The 20,282-nt window shown below is 40.1% G+C and overlaps 1 protein-coding gene across 3 annotated transcripts in view; it reads left to right on the plus strand.

The window, feature by feature from the left end:
- KDM2A (lysine demethylase 2A) overlaps nucleotides 1-20,282 on the plus strand; it is a 111,007-nt gene that overhangs the window by 59,867 nt on the left and 30,858 nt on the right. For 2 of the 3 annotated variants that reach the window (XM_027578513.2, XM_027578512.2), the window contains exons 3-9: nucleotides 3,746-3,884; nucleotides 4,710-4,788; nucleotides 5,214-5,260; nucleotides 10,126-10,304; nucleotides 17,280-17,386; nucleotides 17,932-18,025; nucleotides 19,157-19,310. In XM_027578513.2, the coding sequence (XP_027434314.1) occupies nucleotides 3,746-3,884; nucleotides 4,710-4,788; nucleotides 5,214-5,260; nucleotides 10,126-10,304; nucleotides 17,280-17,386; nucleotides 17,932-18,025; nucleotides 19,157-19,310 (799 nt within the window). Of the gene's footprint in view, nucleotides 1-3,745; nucleotides 3,885-4,709; nucleotides 4,789-5,213; nucleotides 5,261-10,077; nucleotides 10,305-17,279; nucleotides 17,387-17,931; nucleotides 18,026-19,156; nucleotides 19,311-20,282 lie in introns of those variants that run through there. The other variant, XM_027578514.2, reaches the window with a different exon arrangement.

A 20,282-nucleotide genomic window follows, 5' to 3' on the forward strand; every position in this document is an offset into this window, starting at 1 on the left:
ACACATAAATGAAGTGTGATAAGGAGGGGAACTGAGGATATCTTTTTTTTTTTTTAAGATTTTGTTTATTTGAAAGAGAGCACAAATGGTGGGGAGGGGCAGAGGGAAAGGGAGAAACAGACTCCATGCCGAGAGGGAAGCCCGATGCGGGGCTCAATCCCAGAACCCTGAGATCATGACCTGAGCCGATGGCAGATGCTTAACTGAGCCATCCGATGATGTCTTTTACAAAAACAAATTCATTCAGCCACTGTGCCTCTGAAGCTACTGATGGTGGCTGGTATTGATGACTGCTATACCTTGGCCCAGGGGCTGTTATGCCCCCTGTGGGCAACATTGCTAAGGCCGCTTTTTTTTTTTTAAAGATTTTATTTATTTATTTGAGAGAGAGAATGAGAGACAGAGAGCATGAGAGGGAGGAGGGTGAGAGGGAGAAGCAGACTCCCTGCTGAGCAGGGAGGCTGATGCAGGACTCGATCCTGGGACTCCAGGATCATGACCTGAGCCGAAGGCAGTCGCTTAACCAACTGAGTCACCCAGGCGCCCCTGCTAAGGCCACTTTTGACGCCATTTCCAAGACCTACAGCTACTTCACCCCGACCTCTGGAAAGAGACTGTGTTCACCCAAGTCTGCTTATTAGAAATGCACTGACCGGGGCGCCTGGGTGGCTCAGTTGGTTAAGCGACTGCCTTCAGCTCAGGTCATGATCCTGGAGTCCCAGGATCGGGTCCCACATTGGGCTCCCTGCTCGGCGGGGAGTCTGCTTCTCCCTCTGACCCTCCTCCCTCTCGTGCTCTCTATCTCAAATAAATAAATAAAATCTTAAAAAAAAAAAAGGAATGCACTGACCATCTTGTAAAAACTCACACCAAAGTCTCCATGAAGAGGATCCAGGCTCCATCTGTGGCCACCACATTGTTTTATACAAGAAAAATAAAGTGAATTAAAGCTTGTTAAGAAACAAACTCATGTTAGAAATTGTCAGTGAAAATACCCCCCATAAATGTATCTAAAAATATTTTGAGCAGTGATGGCATTATTGAAATAAGTGAAACATCTCCCAAAATTAGGTCTTCTTTTGGCCTTTGAGCTGGGACTTTGGGCAGCAAAGGTGCTAGGTAAGAGTGTTATGAGTTTTTGCCGGATATGGAAAAGCCAGCAGGTATCCCTCAGTGTTTCAACCCAGACGTACCCTGGTATGTTAAATCTGGCTCTCCTCTGGTGTGTAATAGTCATTTTTCTTTGCTTTAATTTTTATTTCTTATTACTCATTTCTGCCCCTTCCCTGACCCCCACTCCCCAAAAGACCTTTCCCCAATATCTAACTTTAAATTCCAGGTTTGGTTGTTCTTAGCACATCCTAGGGTAGGGTTACTGTATTTACCCTTGCCTCTACCACGCCCACACTGATTGTCCTGTGTGTGTGTATTCAAGAAATTTCAGCAAAATTTGGCACTGGCTAAAGTAAATATACTAGAAGGTAAATTTGCAGCAGAAGCATCATGTTATCTTTTTTTTAAAAAATAATAGCTTGTGAAATATTCATATACTGTAAAACTCACCTGTTTAAATGTATGTAATTAATTGGTTTTTTAGTATATTCACAGAGTTGTACAAATATCACCATTCTCTAATTCCGGAATAGTTTCATGGCTCCTGAAAGAAACCCAAACCATTAACAGTCACTTCCTATTCCTTTCCCCAACCCCTGGCAACTACTAATCTACTTTCTGTCTCTGTGGATTTGCCTATTCTGGACATTTCATGTAAATAAAATTATATCATCTATGATACCTGGTCTGTTGCATTTGGCTTTTTTCACTTAGCATAATGTTTTTAAGATCCTTCCTTGTTGTAGCTACATACCAGTATTTCATTCCTTTTTATGGCCAAATAATACTCGACTGTGTAAATATACTACATTTTTAAATCTGTTCATCCATCAGTTGACATTTGGGTTAATGCTGCTATGAACATCTGTGTACAAGTTTTTGTGTGGACATAGGTTTTAAATTCTTTTAGAAATGTACCTAGGAGTAGAATTGCTAGTCATAAGGTAACTCTGTGTTTAATTTTTTGAGGAACTGCTAAGCTGTTTTTCTGAGTGGCTACACCATTTTACATTCCCACCTGCAGTGTACAAGGCTTCTAGTTTCTCTGCATTCTCACCATCACTTGTTATTGTCCACATTTTTAAAAATTTTTTAAATTTTTTAAACGATTTCATTTATCTGAGAGAGTGAGCAAGATAGAGCACGAGTAGGGGGAGGGGCAAATGGAGAGGGAGAAGCAAACTCCCTGCTGAGCAGGGAGCCCAAGGCTGGCTCCTTCTCTGGACTCAGGGATCATGACCTGAGCTGAAGGCAGACACTTAACCTACTGAGCCACCTAGGCGCTGCCCTTATTGTCCACCTTTTGATAATAGCCATCCTAGTGTGTGTGAAGTGGTGTCTCCTTGTGGTTTTAATTTTCATTTCCCCTAATGACTAATGATATTGAATATCTTTTCATGTGTTCATTGGCCATTTATATATTTTCTTTAATTTTTTTTTTTTTTGAAGATTTTATTTATTTTTTTGTCAGAAAGCGAGAAGAGTTGAAGGCAGAGGGAGAGGCAAGCTCCCTGCTGAGCAAGGAGCCCGATGCGGGACATGATCCCAGGACCCTGGGATCGTGACCCAAGCTGAAGGCAGATGCTTAACCAATGAGCCACCCAGGCATCCTGATTCGCATGCTCTTCTGACTGACCAGCCCAGCACCCCCGTATATTTTCTTTATTTTTCTTTTATTATTTTATTTTTTTAAAGATTTTTATTTATTTCTTTGACAGAGACACAGTGAGAGAGGGAACACAAGCAGGGGGAGTGGGAGAGGGAGAAGCAGGCTTCCCGCCGAGCAGGGAGCCCTATGTGGGGCTTGATCCCGGGACCCTGGGACCATGACCTGAGCCAAAGGCAGATGCTTAACGACTGAGCCACCCAGGCACCCCACCCACCCTGTATATTTTCTTTAGGGAGATATCCTTAAAGCTAAATATTGATGGTTTACTATTTGGAATGCTATTATTTAGGTTAACTCTTTTATCTGATGTAAAGGAGTTTTTGCTTCATTAATTCAAATGTTTTAGTCTGTTCCTAAAGATTGTTGTAGAGAACTATTGTAGAGGGGCACCTGGGTGGCTCATTCGGTTAAGTGTCTGCCTTCAGCTCAGGGTCCTGGGATTGAGCCCCGCATTGGGCTCCCTGCTCAGCGGGGAGCCTGCTTCTCCCTTTGCCTCTACCCCCGGCTTGTGTTCTCTCTCATGCTCTCTCTCTCAAATAAATAAAACCTTTAAAAAAAAAGAAAACTAATGTAAATACAGTTCTTTCCCCTATGAAAACACTATATTTTGTATCCTGACCTGAAATGTCTATAATTATAGACAGTTGGTCCCCAATCTTTAGTGGACCTTACTTGGTTATATTTCTATTGTAAATTTATATCTCTAGGCTCAAAGAGGTAGCAGAGGTAAAATTCACAAGTAGGGAACCAGTGACTCATCAAAATTTTGTTATGCTCTGAACATTCGGAGGACATTAGCTGACCTTTAGTTGAGAGAAAGATGTATAAGGCAAGGAAAATCGATGTTTGACATAACAACTGAAGTTGAAAGTATGTGAAATTAAAGTGTGCGTGTGTTTATGAGCTCTTTTAGATGGGCATGAAAAAGTGCATGATTTGATCTTTATGTCCCTCTCTCCTCAGCGTGGTACCATGCGACGGCGCTATGAGGATGACGGCATTTCAGATGATGAAATTGAAGGGAAAAGAACTTTTGACTTGGAAGAGAAGCTCCACACTAACAAATATAACGCAAATTTTGTTACTTTTATGGAGGGAAAAGGTCAGTATCCTTTTGGTTCAAGGAACTTATAGTCCCTTGATGTAGGAAGTTGTAGATTCTGGGAACTGTGGGCTCAGCATCTGTGCAGCTAAATATTCCCTGTTGTGATGCTGTTTATTTTCTCTTATTACACAATGCTACACACACACACGTTGTGATGCTGTTTATTTTCTCTTATTACACAATGCTACACACACACACACACCCACACCCACACCCACCCACCCACCCCTAATCCTCTAGGGCCAGGAGCATTGTTGGAGTTTTTCCCTGAAGGCCTTTCCCTTCTCCTCCCATCCCTTGTTTTGGGTTTAATTAAAAATAATACAGTAAAGTAAAGATTCGTTTGTGCATGCACCCCCTCCCCCCAAACAAAACAGAGGTGGGATTCCATGTGTACCATGCAGCTTTTTTACTCCTTGGCAAACTGACAAGGATGTTATGTATGTATGGTAGTGGACAGAATTAAATTTGACTATTAAGAGACAAGGTTTTGATAATTTCTGTTTAGGATTTAGAAGATGACTCAGTTATAGTACTACCCCCCCCCCCCCCCGCCCCCGTTGGTTAAATTCTGAATTTACTGTGTAAATATAGACTTAGCAAAACCCTTGAACCTTGCCTCTCAGTGTGCTTTTCCTGTATCCTGAGCGATGCTTCTTAATAACAAACATGTATTGTCTAACAGAGCGAAACTATATACACAGAAACAGTAAACACTATCTCCACCTTATTATTTAGGATCTTTTTTTATGGTCCTTTCATCTTTTTCCAACTATACCTCTTGCCTTTCTAATAATTTATTATGTTTTCCTATGGTGACAGATTTTAATGTAGAGTATATCCAGCGGGGTGGCTTAAGAGACCCTCTGATTTTCAAGAATTCTGATGGACTTGGAATAAAGTAAGTATGCTTGGCCTGATTGGATATGGTTGTGAAATGACCATGTTTCACCAGGGCTATAGACAATGCAGTATTGATAACCCAAATCAGTAGATAATTGAAAATAATCCCCATTTAGATTTTAAAAGGGTGTATGTTTCTTCTTTTGTTACAAAAACATTTCATGGTTGTTATAGTTAAATGAGAAAATACGGGTGAGCTAAAAAAGAAATAAATTTAAATCTCTAAAAGTCTGTTACCCTGAGATGTTCTTTCATATATTTATATTTAAAATACATTGTTTTATATATATTTAAAATATATTGTTAAACCTAAATGTAAGATTTTGTGTGTCTCAACTTAGGAGTTTTTAGTACTCTAAGAAAAAACACACTGACTAGAGAAGGTGTGCTTCCCATTTATACTTACTGGTGTTTGTTTCGTAGGATGCCAGATCCAGACTTCACTGTGAATGATGTCAAAATGTGTGTGGGTAAGTAAGCTTTGTGGGCTTTGTGTCTTTTAGGCAAAGATTTAAGACTTGGGACCGAGTTCTAAATTTCGGACTGAGATTTAAGGCTTAGGAACATGCAAGTACATATTTGATTGAAGTATACTACTTGAAGTAGTTTTTTGATAGAAACTACTATTAGCAACTGAGAATTTTCTCAAAGGGAGTTACAAAGTTGCTTCATTTAGTACTCATTAGGCATAGGCATAGAACTCTACTTCTTTCCTACCTACTGTTTTATCACTGTGTGTCCCTTCTTCTCTCTATGAAGAGCCTGTTGGAGGACATTTTATATCTCTGAACCAAGAATGAAACTTCATTCATATCTGTGATTCTCTTCTGTTCCCTAAAAGCAGTACAGAAATGTCCTGGAAATTTTCACCAGTGCTACATTTGGTAACTTGGTCAACCTTTAAAACTTTTTAAGCTGAAGCATGGAACTCTTGATCTGGGGGACGTTTCCAGCCCCATGTTGGGTAGAGAGATTTCTTAAAATCAATCAATCAATCTGTGTAAGCTGAGAAATAGATATATTAAAATGTCTCTTTGTCAGTGACTGGTTAACTTGTCTTTCGTCTGATTTATATTTCAAAATTTAGGAAAAGAAAGCAAATTGGATCGATCTAATTAAAGAAAAAAACTTCCTGGTGTCAGTAAAGATTCAGGTCAATTTTCTGCAGACCATTTGGTGTTCAGTGTAGCCCTGAGACCCACCAGAATCCTTAGGAATTCAGACATGGTCACTCTTCTATACACATTAAAGCAGTGTGGATTAAAACCTTTTGGAAATGTTTCCAGCAGGTCATGAAACAAAGGAGGTTTTTCTGATGCTTTTCTCCCAACATTACAACTAAAGTTTTGTCCTCTATGTTGAAGTTCCAGTGCAGCCTCGCTTTGGAAATTAAGTATTGCAGTACTGTCTCTTAGCCACTTGAGGGCCCTTTTTAGATAGCTGGATAACTTGTTTATCCAAGAGGTGAAAGTTACTGATAGCGCAGGTAGAGGAAAGTTCTCTAATTCCCTGTATTTTTCACTCCCTCACTATTTCTTTGTTAGATTTCAGCTATCTGCCTGTCACTGTGTATTTTCTAGTATCAAGCACAATCTCTGGAGTATAGTAGGTACTCAGTAAATCTGTTGAGTAATTAAAATGTTTTCCCACTCTTCACAAAGCAGGGGCTCTCTCAGGGGACCTCAGAAAATCTTCTTGAGGGGCTCCTGGGTGGCTCAGTCGTTAAGCGTCTGCCTTCGGCTCAGGTCATGATCCCAGAGTCCTGGGATCGAGCCCCGCATCGGGCTCCCTGCTCAGTGGGAGGCCTGCTTCTCCCTCTCCCACTCCCCCTGCTTGTATTCCCTCTCTCGCTGTCTCTCTCTCTATCAAATAAATAAATAAAATTGAAAAAAAATTCTTCTTGAGTACTAAAGGTGTATCATTGGACTTCTTTTCCTCACAGACCTCCAGGACAGTAATAAGTTAATGGACTACCATAGCTGTTCTCTATTGGTCAGGCATTCTTATGGTTTGTGATCTGCAAATGCACTGCATCAGAATCATCTGCGGTACTTATTAAAAATACTCTGGATTCCATCATAGACTTATGGTATCCAAATTTCTGAGCTATACACATAAAAGGACTTATTCAGTCACTTACTCAATCACTAGTCTCCTTTTGGATTTTTTCCCACTTCCTTCCAACTTTCCTATTTCTTCAGTAATATGTTCACTGCTAATAATGATCTTTGGAACCCCTTCATAACCTTATATTTTACAAATAGACCTTTGGGTAGTGATAGATATCTTTGCCATGATTTAAAATACAGCAGTGGGGCACCTGGGTGGCTGGCTCAATTCAGGTCAGGTCATGATCTCATGCTTAACAGGGGCGCCTGGGTGGCTCAGGATTGTGAGATGGAGCCCGCATCAGGCTCCATGCTCGGTGGGGAGTCTGCTTGAAGGATTCTCTCCCTTTGCCCCTCCCTCTGCTCACTTGTGTGCACTCTTTCTCTTTTAAATAAATAAATCTTTAAAATAGAGTGATGATTATATCTAACCTAATAGACTTAGCATAAATTTCAACTGATGCCTAACTTTATATCCATCCAGATTGTTTGAAGTCCAGATTTTTTTTTCTTGGATAACTAACGATTGTCAAAATGCAGTGAACAAAATATTGGTGATTGCAGTAATCCATTATCACTACATGTACTTTGGCTAATCCAGTCTTCTTTTCTTCCTCAAGTAAATGCTACATTTCCAGTGTCAGTTCATGTCCCATAAAGAAGAAAGCCAGTCTGTCATGTAAACTTTAGGTGATGGGATATATTGGTTGAGAGTATAGACTCAAAACTGCCTGGTTTCAGATTTCAACTCTAATTACTAGCTGTGTAACCTTGGACAAGTTACTTAAATATGAAGTGTTCAGAATAGTGTCTGACACATAGTACATGCTCGATAAATGTTAACTATTATTATGATTCATTATTTTATCTAAGTGCTCTGGTACATACAGAGTCTTAGGTGCTCTGGTACTGTTGGCAGAATGGAATTGCTTTTGCTTTGATACGCATTCTTGAAGGAAAGTATTCACTTACTTTTTTTTAATTGTGGTAAAATACAAAAAACATAAAATTTACCATTATCATAGTTTTAAAGTATACAATTCAGTGGCATTAAGTATATTCACAACGAGCAGCCATCACCAGTATCTAGTTCCAGAACTTTTTCATCACCTGAAATGGAAACTCTGTATCTGCTAAGTAGTCACTCCCCATTCCCTCCTACGCACAGTCCTGGCAACCACTGTTGTATTTTATCTATGGATTTGCCTGTTGTGGATATTTCATATAAATGGAATCACAAAATATGTAGCTTTTTGTGTCTGTTATATATGTATTATATTGTGTTCCAGCATGTAACAGCACTTCATTCCTTTTTAGTGTTGAATAATTTCTACTGTGTGGGTAAACCACATTTTGTTAATCCATCCATTTATTAATGGACATTTGGGTTGTTTCCATCCTTTGTTGTGACTAGAGCTGCTATGAACATTCATGTAGAAGTTCTTGTTTGAACATATACATACCTACAAGTGGAAATCACTGGGTCATATGGTCATTCTCTTTTTAACTTCTTGAGGAACCACCACCCTGTTTTCCATAGCAGCTGCACCACTTTACATTGTTACCAGCAAAGCCTTGAGGGTTCTAGTTTTCCTTGCCAGCACTTGTTATTTTCCTTTCTTTTTTTTTTTTTCTTTGACTTATGGCTGTCATGGTGGGTGTAAAATGGTATTTCAAGGCAATTTTGATTTAGGCATTCACATTTTCTTCCAACATATGAAGGGTAGGTGTGGTTCATTGCCTTACATTATCAGTTGTATTTTATTGTATTCTGCCACATCTACTTTATTATGGCCATATTCTTGTCCTTCTATTATCTCTTATCTGTGACTAGCCTATAAACTTAATACTATTTGTTGTATCCTTGAAGACCAGGCATATAGTAGGTGTTTGTTAGTTTCTTACAAATTGAACAGTATTCTTAATATTCTACCAGCAGCTTTTTATTCTCTCCTTCCCTTTCTTGGCCACTATTATCTTAACTTTTTTAGCTGTCCTGCCTCTCCATATCTTCTCTTAAACTGCTGCCTCTGCTTGCAATTCTCTGTTGAATCTTTCTTATTTAGATTCTGTTTATTCCAAGGCCCAAATGGTTCTTCTTCCCCAGGTTTTCCTAAAAGGTTTCTCTGGTCAGTCCAGTGTTATTTAAAAAAAAAAAAAGATATTTTTCTTTTATTTTTACTACTGTTTAATTGACACCTACTTTGTGTTAAACATTTTACTTCATTGACTAAATCCACACAGCAGCCTACAAGGTGATATTATTCCCAAGTTATAGAAGATATTAAGGTTTGGAGAAGTTAAATAACTTTCCCAACTATTGTTAGAGCTGAGATTTAAATTTAGGTATCTTTGACTTTAAAGCTTTTGTTTTCCCCCCATGCTATTTTACACATTCTGCCTTTTGTTGTAGTTGTTACAGTTGGTTGAGAATCTGATATAGATCTTTATGTCCATCATGGTGTCTTTATCATTCAGCAAATATTTGTTAAATGAATGTAAAGGGGGTTTATATTAGAAATGCTTAACAGGGGCGCCTGGGTGGCTCAGTCGTTAAGCGTCTGCCTTCGGCTCAGGTTGTGATCCCAGGGTCTTGGGATCGAGTCCCGCATCAGGCTCCCTGCTCAGCAGGAGGCCTACTTCTCCCTCTCCCACTCCCCTTTCGTGTTCCCTCTCTCACTGTATCTCTCTCTGTCAAATAAATAAAATCTTAAAAAAGTCAAATGCTTAACAGGTTTGGGAAATAACCCTTTTAAACAAAACAATGTATCACTGTATAGTGGATCCTTTATTCAAATTGTGGGAAGGATCTAGGTCCTCAAAACTGTGTAGCTTGGTGGATAAGAGCATTGACTCTAGAGTTGGTCCAGGATTTTTGAGTTCTAGGATTTTTGTCCTGCAAATTACCTAATACCTATTTTCTCATCTGTGAAATGGAGATTTTAGTACTTAACATTTAGAATTGATGGGATTGAGTGAGATATTGAATATAAGATTCGTTGCCTGACCATACAGAAATATGCCATAGGGAATTGCTTTTAATATTATCTGTTGTCTTTCCCATTCTTTGTGGTTTGATTTTCTGTTGATTATCCTCTTGAGCGACAACTCTCTCTTTGTTTATTCCTGAATATTCTAAATAAAGGACACTTGTATTTTATATTCTTAATATATTTAAGGATAATAGTGGCTCAGAAGAGATGATTGATACACATCTTTCGTGGCAGGGAGCCGTCGCATGGTGGATGTCATGGATGTGAACACACAGAAAGGCATTGAAATGACCATGGCTCAGTGGACACGCTACTATGAGACCCCAGAGGAGGAGCGAGAAAAACTCTATAATGTCATCAGTCTAGAGTTCAGCCACACCAGGCTGGAGAACATGGTGCAGAGGCCCTCCACGGTTAGTCTCCACATTTTTTCCACATTATCATTGTCACCAAGAGGGTTGTTTATATGATGGGAGAATTTACAACTTTTTATACATACCAAGATGAAATTGATGAACAAGACAATTTGATAATAACCTTCATTTTTAGAAAATTCATCATTTTTAAAAATCACTTAATTTTGTATAGGGAGGGGCCATTTAATTCTGATCACCAGTAACCTAATTTAAGAATAACATTGGTCTTTGAATGTAATGGAGAAGTGTCTTAAAATTGATTCTTGGGGGCGCCTGGGTGGCTCAGTCAATAAGCATCTGCCTTTGGCTCAGGTTATGATCCCAGGGTCCTGGGATCAAGGACCGCATCACATTCCCTGCTCAGCGGGAAGCCTGCTTCTCCCTCTCCCGCTTCCCCTGCTTGTGTTCCCTCTCTGCTGTCTCTCTCTCTGTCAAATAAATAAATAAATAAAATCTTTAAAAAAAAATTCATTCTTAAAAGAACTGTCAGTATGAAGTTTGCCTAATTTTTATCTTGTAGGTTTACACTTGCTGAAAAGCTTGAAGGGAAACTAGTTTAGAGACACAAAAAAGTGATCATTTTTATGAGATGGTTTCTGGAGCAGATTCCAATGGATGACTAGTATCAATAAACTGACAAGCCATCCTAAAGGAAAGTTGTTTGTTTTTGATCCTTAGCTCTCCTGAAGGTAGATACTGATTTAGCTCATCTCTTTGCAAAGTAGTGACTGTCCACATAATGTTGAAACCCCTCTTTCACTTTTAAAATATGCCTAGTCATTTTTGGACCATTTTTATTCATTTAATTCCTATCTCAGAACTCACTTGAGTTACATATTTCACCTACAATAGCAGAACTAGCAATATTCTAATAATTTCTTTTAAAGTCAAGATCTTGGATGCCTGGGTGGCTCAGTCGGTTGGTAGTTTGCTTTCAGCTCAGGTCGTCATCTCAGGGTCTTGGGATCGAGCCCCACTTTGGGCTTCCTGCTCGGCAGGGAATCTGCTTCTCCATCTCCCTCTGCCCCTCCCCACTGCTCGTTTTCCTCTCTTTCTCTCAAATAAGTAAAATTTTTAAAATAATAATAAAAAATAAAGTCAAGATCTCAGTGTTTTATTCTATCTTCATTTAAATTATCCTAATTATACCTTCTAACTTTCAAAGTTAAAATATAATTGCTTTTAATATTTTATTTTATATATACACACCTATATTCAGCCTACTAGTAAGTGACATTGTTATTATCACTAACACATTGAAATGTACAGACCAACAGGAAAATGTTCTCAGTAGTTCACTATTATCTGAAGAGACAGTATATAATTTTTTGTCACTGCTTCTTGTTACTGGAGATGGTACAGCTAAATACAGAATTTCTTGGTGTGCCTGGGGGCTCAGTCACTTAAGTGTCCTACTCTTTTTTAAAGATATATATTTTGTTAAGATTTTTATTTACTTATTTGACAGAGACACAGCGAGAGAGGGAACACAAGCAGGGGGAGTGGGAGAGGGAGAAGCAGGCTTCCGCGGAGCAGGGATCCTGATGCAGGGCTCGATCCCAGGACCCTGGGATCACGACCTGAGCCAAAGGCAGACGCTTAACGACTAAGCCACCCAGGCGCCCCTTTTTTTAAGATTTTTATTTATTTATTTGAGAAAGGGAGAGGGAGAAGCAGACTCCCCGCCCTGTGGAGAGCCCAATAGGGGGGTCAATCCCAGTACCCTGAGATCATGACCTGAGTTGAAGGCAGATGCTTAACCAGCTAAGCCACCCAGGCGTCCCTTGTATCCTGCTCTTGATCTCAGCTCAAGTTTGACCTTAGGGTTGTGAGTTCAAGCCCCATGTTGGGCTCCACATTGGGCTCCATGTCCAGTCCCATATTTAAAAAAATAAAAAATATTTTAGGTGGCTCCATTGGTTAAGCATCTGAGTCTTGATTTCAGCTCGGGTCATGATATCAGGGTTGTGAGATCAAGCCCTGCATCAGGCTCCGCATTGAGCATGGAGCGTGCTTAAGATTCTCTCTCTCGGGCGCCTGGGTGGCTCAGTTGGTTGAGCGACTGCCTTCGGCTCAGGTCATGATTCTGGAGTCCCGGCATTGAGTCCCACATCGGGCTCCCTGCTCAGCGGGGAGTCTGCTTCTCCCTCTGACCCTCTTTCTTCTCGTGCTCTCTATGTCTCATTCTCTCTCTCTCAAATAAATAAAATCTTAAAAAAAAAAAAAATTCTCTCTCTCCCGGGGCACCTGGGTGGCTCAGTTGGTGAAGCGTCTGCCTTCGGCTCAGGCCATGATCCCAGCATCCTGGGATCGAGCCCTGTGTCTGGCTCCCTGCTCAGCGGAGAGCCTTCTTCTCCCTCTCCCTCTACCTCTCCCCCTGCTCATACTCCCTCTCTCCCTCTCTCTCCAATAAATAAATAAAATATTAAAAAAAAATTCTCTCTCTCTCTCTTTCTCTCTCTCCCCGCCCCTCCCCACTTGCTGTCTCTCAAAAAAAGAAAATAGAATAAATGAAAAATAAATACAGAATTTCTCATTAGGAAAACTTTATCTCCCTAAAATGATAAAAATTCTTTTTATATTATTTGGTCGTGTGGAAATACAAGAAGACAGGTGGTTAGAATTTAGCCTTGTTAGGGGTACCTAGGTGGCGAAGTTGGTTAAGCGTCTGGCTCTTGGTTTTGGCTCAGGTCAGGATGTCAGGGTCATGAGATCAAGCCCGTTGTTAGGCTCTGTGTGTGGAATCTGCTTAAAAGATGGTCTCTCCCTCTCCCCCCAACATACTCCTCTCTCAAATAAATAAATCTTAAAAAAAAAAATTTAGTCTTATTATTAAATGTCAAATATGGTCCCCTCAATAAAGAATAAAGGGCACCTGGCTGGCTCAGTAGGTAGAACATGTGACTCTTGATCTCGGGGTCATGAGTTCAAGCCCCACGTTGAGCATAGAGCTTTAAAAAAAATTTTTTTTTAATGTACAATTCAGTGGTTTAAAATAAATAAAGAATAAGGGAGGAATGTAAGAATCAAATTGTTTATAATATTTATAAATTAACACTTCATATTTTTAGAATTCCAATTGAAAAATAAAGTGATTGTAGCTGTAAAAGTAAAACTTATGGGGCACCTGGGTGGCTCATTTGGTTAAGGTTTTGGCTTGATGGTGATCTCACGTTGTAGGATCGGGACCCACGTGGGGGCTCTGTGCTTGTCCCTGTCCCTCTGCTCCTACCCCTGCTTGCATGGGTTCTCTATCGTGCTCGCTCGCTTGCTCTCAGATTTATAAATAAAATCTTAAAAAAAAAAAACTTACTCATACCTTTTCATTCTTAAATTTAGAAATGTGTCATTACACATAACGCTTTTTTGTAACATTCTTGATTTATTCATTTTGTCCTTTTAATGATAAAAATGCTGCATCATTTTATAGCAGAAAAATAACGGACCATTAAATGGAGGAGTAGAACTATGGAAGGGCTCAAAAATAGAAAAAAAAATTTTTTAAAGATTTTATTTATTTATATGACAAAGAGAGACACAGCGAGAGAGGGAACACAAGCAGGGGGAGTGGGAGAGGGAGAAACAGGCTTCCCGCCGAGCAGGGAGCCCGATGCGGGGCTCGATCCCAGGACCCTGGGATCATGACCTGAGCCAAAGGCAGACGCTTAATTAACGACTGAGCCACCCAGGCACCCCGAAAATAGAAAATTTTTTAGAGGGCAGAGAACAATGCACCAGTTTTTTTTAGGGACCCAAAACATGGCTGGAAAGATTGAGTGAGCTATTACCAAGGTCACCTGCTGAAAACAGAAAAGGTTTTGATAACCTTACGATGTAAGCGGTAATATGCTTATTCTGCTGGGTATTATTTATTTATTTACGGGAGTATTTTTTCCCCCACAGTGTATCTCTCCATTTATCTAGGTCTTTTCTAATGTATCTCAGTAATGCTTTTTCAAAAACCAACTTTATTGAGGTACAGTTGACATACAATAAAGTATACTCATTTTAAGTGTACATTTCAGTGAGTTTGAATAAATCTCATTCGTGTAATAATCTTTCACATAAATGACATAATCTCTTGTTCCCTCTGACATTCACACCTTCAGAGTTAGCTTATTATTAGTTCGAGTGCCTGCCACATGCTGAGCACTATGCTAGTTGCTAGAGGACCTGTGGAAAATAAGGTCATTCTCATTCTCAAAGAGCTTAGAGTCTGATGGGGAAGAAAGACCAGAGGATAGACATTTCTGCAGACCACAATAATGGTGAGTGCCTCAAAAGTGAATAAATACAGAGTATTGTGAGGGCAATAGGAAGGACCCCCCCCAACATAAACTGGAGGAGAATTAGGGAGGGGAAACTCTTTGAAAGAAGTGATGCCTAAGCTTGACATGAAGGAAATAAGGAGGCAGAGAGAATGAAGACCAGAATTCCAGGCAGAAGGGGTAGTCTGTGTAAAAGTAGGTACAGGGAGAGAAAGGTGGGCAACCTTTAAGTGCCTTTTATGGGGTGTTAGCATAAAGCCGGATTATCTGGTGAGAAGAGAGAGATCGTTTTCTGCTGTCATTCCATACCTGAGAGGTAGATGAAAAGCAACATATACAATGTGCAAATTTGTTTGGTGGTGGGGAAATTAGTTCATGGAAGGCCATGAAGTGTGTGTGTGTGTGTGTGTGTGTGTGTGTGTGTGTGTGTGTGTGTGTGTGTGTGTGTGTGTGTGTGTGTGTGTGTGTGTGTGTGTGTACAGCATATGAATAGATTAGTTCCTGGGTGTTCAACTTCTTACCAGTTTGGCCCTAGTATTGATGCAGAACAGGTAGAACTGGTGGTTACCTCTACTGGAGACTTGCTCTCACACAGATCAGGACATTTAGCAAAAGGCCTATCCAGAGCCTAAAGATTAACCTAAGGAAAAAAGTATGAATACCTTAACACAATATTCTCTCGGTAGTCAGACGATACCTAATAATACCAGTTAAAGAGAGGCCAGAATGAGTAACTTACTGCTGCAGGTGGGAAATTCTGGGCAAAGAAATTCATTTCTTTGAATTGAATACCCGTGTGTTCCTCACCTTTCCTTTCCCCCATCCAGACATAAGAGCTTGTAGTGTCTTGAGCAAGTAAGATCTTCATTATTCTTCAAAGGCTTTCCAAAGGAGAATACCAGGAGATGGGAGATGAAGAGAACATGAAAGAGAACAGAAAGTAGATTTTGTTTGAGGGAAAGAAAGGAAGCTAGAGTTCATTCAGTGTTCTAGGCCCAGTGAATGCTTGGTTAAAACTATTGGCTTCCTGAACAGAAATCCTTTAAAGTAATGCAGCAAGTTAACCTTCATAGTTGCTCTTCAGTTCTCATGTCATTGGTGATCCCTCGTACCCACTCCCCCACAGTTTACATCTGAGTGTTCCCTAGACGCCTGCCTCATATCATTATGCACAGATGGTATGCATTTGTCCAGGTCTGTATTGTAAGGGAAATAAATGATCAAATATAGATTTTGTTGTAAAGCTTACCAGATACATGTGTTTTATAGCCTTAAGTTAGATATTTGCAGTGTCAATATTGTCCTGGATTTGTGGTTTGGCCCACATTTTAGCTACCTGAGACTGTTTCTTGGAGGTCAGTGGTGGGGTGGTACACACATTTGAAGGTACAGGACATGCTACAATTCATTGTAAAGTGCAGATAAGTTCATACTGCTGTCACTTCTTCTTTCAACACGTATTATTTAAAATAGATTCTGGGGGTGGCGCCTGGGTGGCTCAGTCGTTAAGTGTCTGTCCTCGGCTCAGGTCATGATCCTAGTGTCCTGGGATCGAGCCCTGTGTCGGGCTCCCTGCTCCACAGGAAGCCTGCTTCTCCCTCTCCTGCTCCCCCTGCTTGTGTTCCCTCTCTCGCTGTGTCTCTCTCTGTCAAATAAATAAATAAAATCTTTAAAAAAAAAGTAGATTCTGGGGTGCCTGGGTAGCTCAGTTGGTTAAGTGTCTGCCTTTGGCTCAGGTCATGATGGGATCCAGCCCTGTACTGAGTCCCCACTCAGCAGGGAGTCTGCTTTTCCCTCTCCCTTGGGCCCTCCCCACACCTGGTGTGCTCGCTCTCATGCTTTCTCTCTCTCAAATAAATAAATAAAATCTTATAAAATAATTAAATTCCTAAATTCTGATAACATTATTTTTTAAAAATTTTAGCCTGTATTTACATGTAATCGTCATAATATCACTCTTGAGTTAATTATCCTCATTTTACAAATGAGTTCCAGGGACTTGCATGTGATCCTGAGAAAACATGACAGACCTGGAAGTTCTGATTCCTAACCTAGTAGATTCTGTAGCACATTGTTGTGCAAGGCTACAAATCCCTATTGGAGTTCTTTCCTTTTTCTTTCTTTTTTTTTAAATTTATTTTTATTTTTATTTTTGACATCTTAGCTGCTCTAACAGTGTTACATCTTTTGATAAGTTTATGGTACCTTCCAGACAGTGCATATTATTGAATCAGAAAAAGACAGCTGATTATACCAATATTGACACAGAAGAGATACTACTGTGTTCTTTAATGACTTCATTTTGATTAGTGCGATCTTTATGGTCATGTTGATGGAACCATTAGTCTTTATTCTCACTGAATAATTATTTCTGGAATGTTTGCCTACTGACCCTATGATTCACCAACAGATTGTTTACAATTAAATTATAGTCTTTCAGGGGCACCTGGGTGGCTCAGTTGGTTAAGTGTCTGCCTCTTGATCTCAGTTCAGGTCTTGATCTGAGGGTTATGAGTTTAAGCCCTGTGTTGGCCTTCACGCTGGGCTGGGTGTGGAGCCTACATAAAAAAAAATAATAAATTAAATAAATAAATAAATAGTAGTCTTTCAGTGTGTATTTTGGGAAATTCTAGTTTCCTGACTTTAAAATTTTCTTTAATTCTAATCCTTCCATTGAATCCTAAATGTTTCTTCCTCTTTAAAGGTGGATTTCATTGACTGGGTAGACAACATGTGGCCAAGGCATTTGAAGGAAAGTCAGACTGAATCAACAAATGCCATCTTGGAGATGCAGTACCCCAAAGTGCAGAAGTAAGTGGCTTTCCCTGCATTTGAGGTGCATTGGGAAATCAAAGTGATAGCAAGGACTGGTTCCTCCCTTCAGAGCCTTGCTCTGTGTCCTGAATGATCAAAAAGATGAATTCTTGGACACCTGGGTGGCTCAGTTGGTTAAGCGACTGCCTTCAGCTCAGGTCATGATCCTGGAGTCCCAGGATCAAGTCCCACATCAGGCTCCCTGCTCAGCGGGGAGTCTCCTCCTCCCTCTGACCCTCCCCCCTCTCATGCTCTCTCTCTCTTTTCTCTCAAATAAATAAAATCTTTTAAAAAAATAAATTCTTTAAAACAGTAGGCTTTACAGTTCCAAAGGGAAGGGTGTATATAATAGTGTCATAACCGTGATTACGTAGTTTAAAGAAAATGTATTGTCTGGTAATATGATGACTTGAAATTGCATTCCTCTCACTGGGAATTGATAGGTGGAAAATGGGGTGCAGAAGGGGAGAGTGTGGCCTTAGGGTAGGGCAGGCTCTCTTTTTTTAATCAGTGCACTAATGCTGCTGCTTTTTTTGGGTCAGGTACTGTCTAATGAGTGTTCGAGGCTGCTATACTGACTTCCATGTGGACTTTGGTGGTACCTCTGTTTGGTATCACATCCATCAAGGGGGAAAGGTACGGTCATAGTCATGATGGGGGTTGGAATCTGAAGCTGGTTTTATGACTCTGCTTCAGCTCATGCATGCTTAATATGCCCTGGAGGTGAATCTATTAGGGAATTGTCCCCTATTCTAGAGAGAATCCTAGATTAAGTTGACCTTCTTGGCTAGACTTCAGTAGGAATTAGTGTTCATCTAGTCTGCTATCATTACACCAATATTAGCGCAGTACTTAGTAAACCTCAACAGTCCTATTTTTAGATTCCCAGGACAGAATTCTCCACATGAGGGCAGGGAAGTGGTTTTAGGAAGACAAGATAATTTCTCTACATGGAAGTGTAAAAATGTAATAGAAGGCAACACAAAATTTGTATAGATTGACAACGATATCAGCAAATTAGAATCCAGACCACCTTTCCCTGTATGAAGGCACTGATCTGGAATGTGGTCAGAGGAAGCCTTTAAGACCTCTGTAAAGATATGAACAGATTTTGAAAGATTATTCTCATTCATAAAGAACTATATTTCATCTTGTCAGATTGTTTCTGAATACTATGTGAGAACAGAAATCTGGGGGATTGTTAGAGGTTTATAGTATTATACTCTTATTGCTACCCTTTTGTGAGAGAAAAAGTAGAACTACAATGAAAACAGACAATGCTTTTTAAATGTGAGGTCCTAATTTAGAACAACTGTACCTCCAAATCCAAAGTCATTTTGTTTACTTTGGATCCATTTCAGTGATATGGATCACTTACTACCCTGGAACAAAGTGAGCTAGGCCTGTCTCTTGAAGATATTATACCTACCTGTACTTCTTAGAACTCTAGAGGCCAGACAGCTAGGGGCAGGTAAGGGACTTCCTAGGTAACAAACTGAATGCCCCCCTTCTCTCTCAATCCTGGGTTATGGACTCTATAATCAAAGCCCTGGGAAGCTCTAATGCCATTTCAACAAGTGAAGGACAAAAAAAGATCTCTTTCCTTAGGGCCTCTAGAATTTCCCAAATGGTCAGGTCCTATAAGCTAGGAGAATTGCTTGCTGCTCTTCTCCCTGTTGGCCTTAACTTTGTACCTGTTTATCAGTTGAGGGAGACGACTGGGTCATGTCAATGGCTGTTAACAGACTGAAGTTTTTTAACTCACAGGTCTTCTGGCTCATCCCCCCTACAGCCCACAACCTGGAGCTGTACGAGAATTGGCTGCTGTCAGGGAAACAGGGAGACATCTTTCTGGGTGACCGGGTGTCAGATTGCCAGCGCATTGAGCTCAAGCAGGGCTATACCTTCGTCATTCCCTCAGGTAAGCAAGATGGGAAAAAATGGGTTTAGCCACTTTTTCTTTCAGAAAAAGGAATTGATGGATTACCACCAGGAATGGGTATGATTGGGTGGGCAGAAAACAATAGTGTCCTTTCCTGTCATTATGGAGTATCAGATGCTAAGAATTTGGATTTTTTTTTTTTAAGATTTTATTTATTTATTTGACAGAGACACAGCGAGAGCGGGAACACAAGCAGGGGGAATGGGAGAGGGAGAAGCAGGCTTCCCGCCGAGCAGGGAGCCAGATGTGGGGCGTGATCCCAGGGTCCTGCTCAGAGGGGAGCCTGCCTCCCCCTCTCCTTACTCATGCTCTCTCTTGCGCTGTGCGTTCTCTCTCTCAAATAAAATCTTAAAAAAAAAAAATTGCCAGTGGTGGCTTTTCAGATTTACATGTTTGGGCCCCACATTAGCTCTAGGTAATCAGAATCTTTAAGGATAAGACCTGGTCAGCAGGTGATATCTAACCTCCAGATAAGAGCTACCTGTTCTAAGGGATGGCTGCAAGGAGTGTAGAAATTAGTGATATTTTTATCAGGTCACTAGTTATAAATAGAGCACAGATTTTGGAGTCACAGACGTGTATTAGAATTCTGTGTGTTTACCTGCTAATACTATGTTGGTCAAATATTTAAATCTCTGTCACTTTTTTTGTGAGGGGTAAATGGAAATACATGTAAACTCTCTTGTACTGTGCCCTCACATAAATAGAAGAAGCATTTGTCAAACGTGCTGTATGCTAAACACTTTACATGCGTTTTCTGATTTAATGCTTACTAACAACCATATAAAGTTTAATTTTTATAGAGGATATTGGTTTTATAGAGGATATTGAGGCTACAAGAGATTAAATAACTTGACCAACCACTGAGTGGCAGAATCAGAGTAAAATGTGTGATCCTAGGGGTCTTTTACTAGTTCTCTGAGAGCCGTATTATAACATGTGCTTAAGCCA

This window comes from Zalophus californianus, chromosome 11, assembly GCF_009762305.2.
Source record: "Zalophus californianus isolate mZalCal1 chromosome 11, mZalCal1.pri.v2, whole genome shotgun sequence".
In the NCBI taxonomy this organism is placed as follows: Eukaryota; Metazoa; Chordata; class Mammalia; order Carnivora; family Otariidae; genus Zalophus; species Zalophus californianus.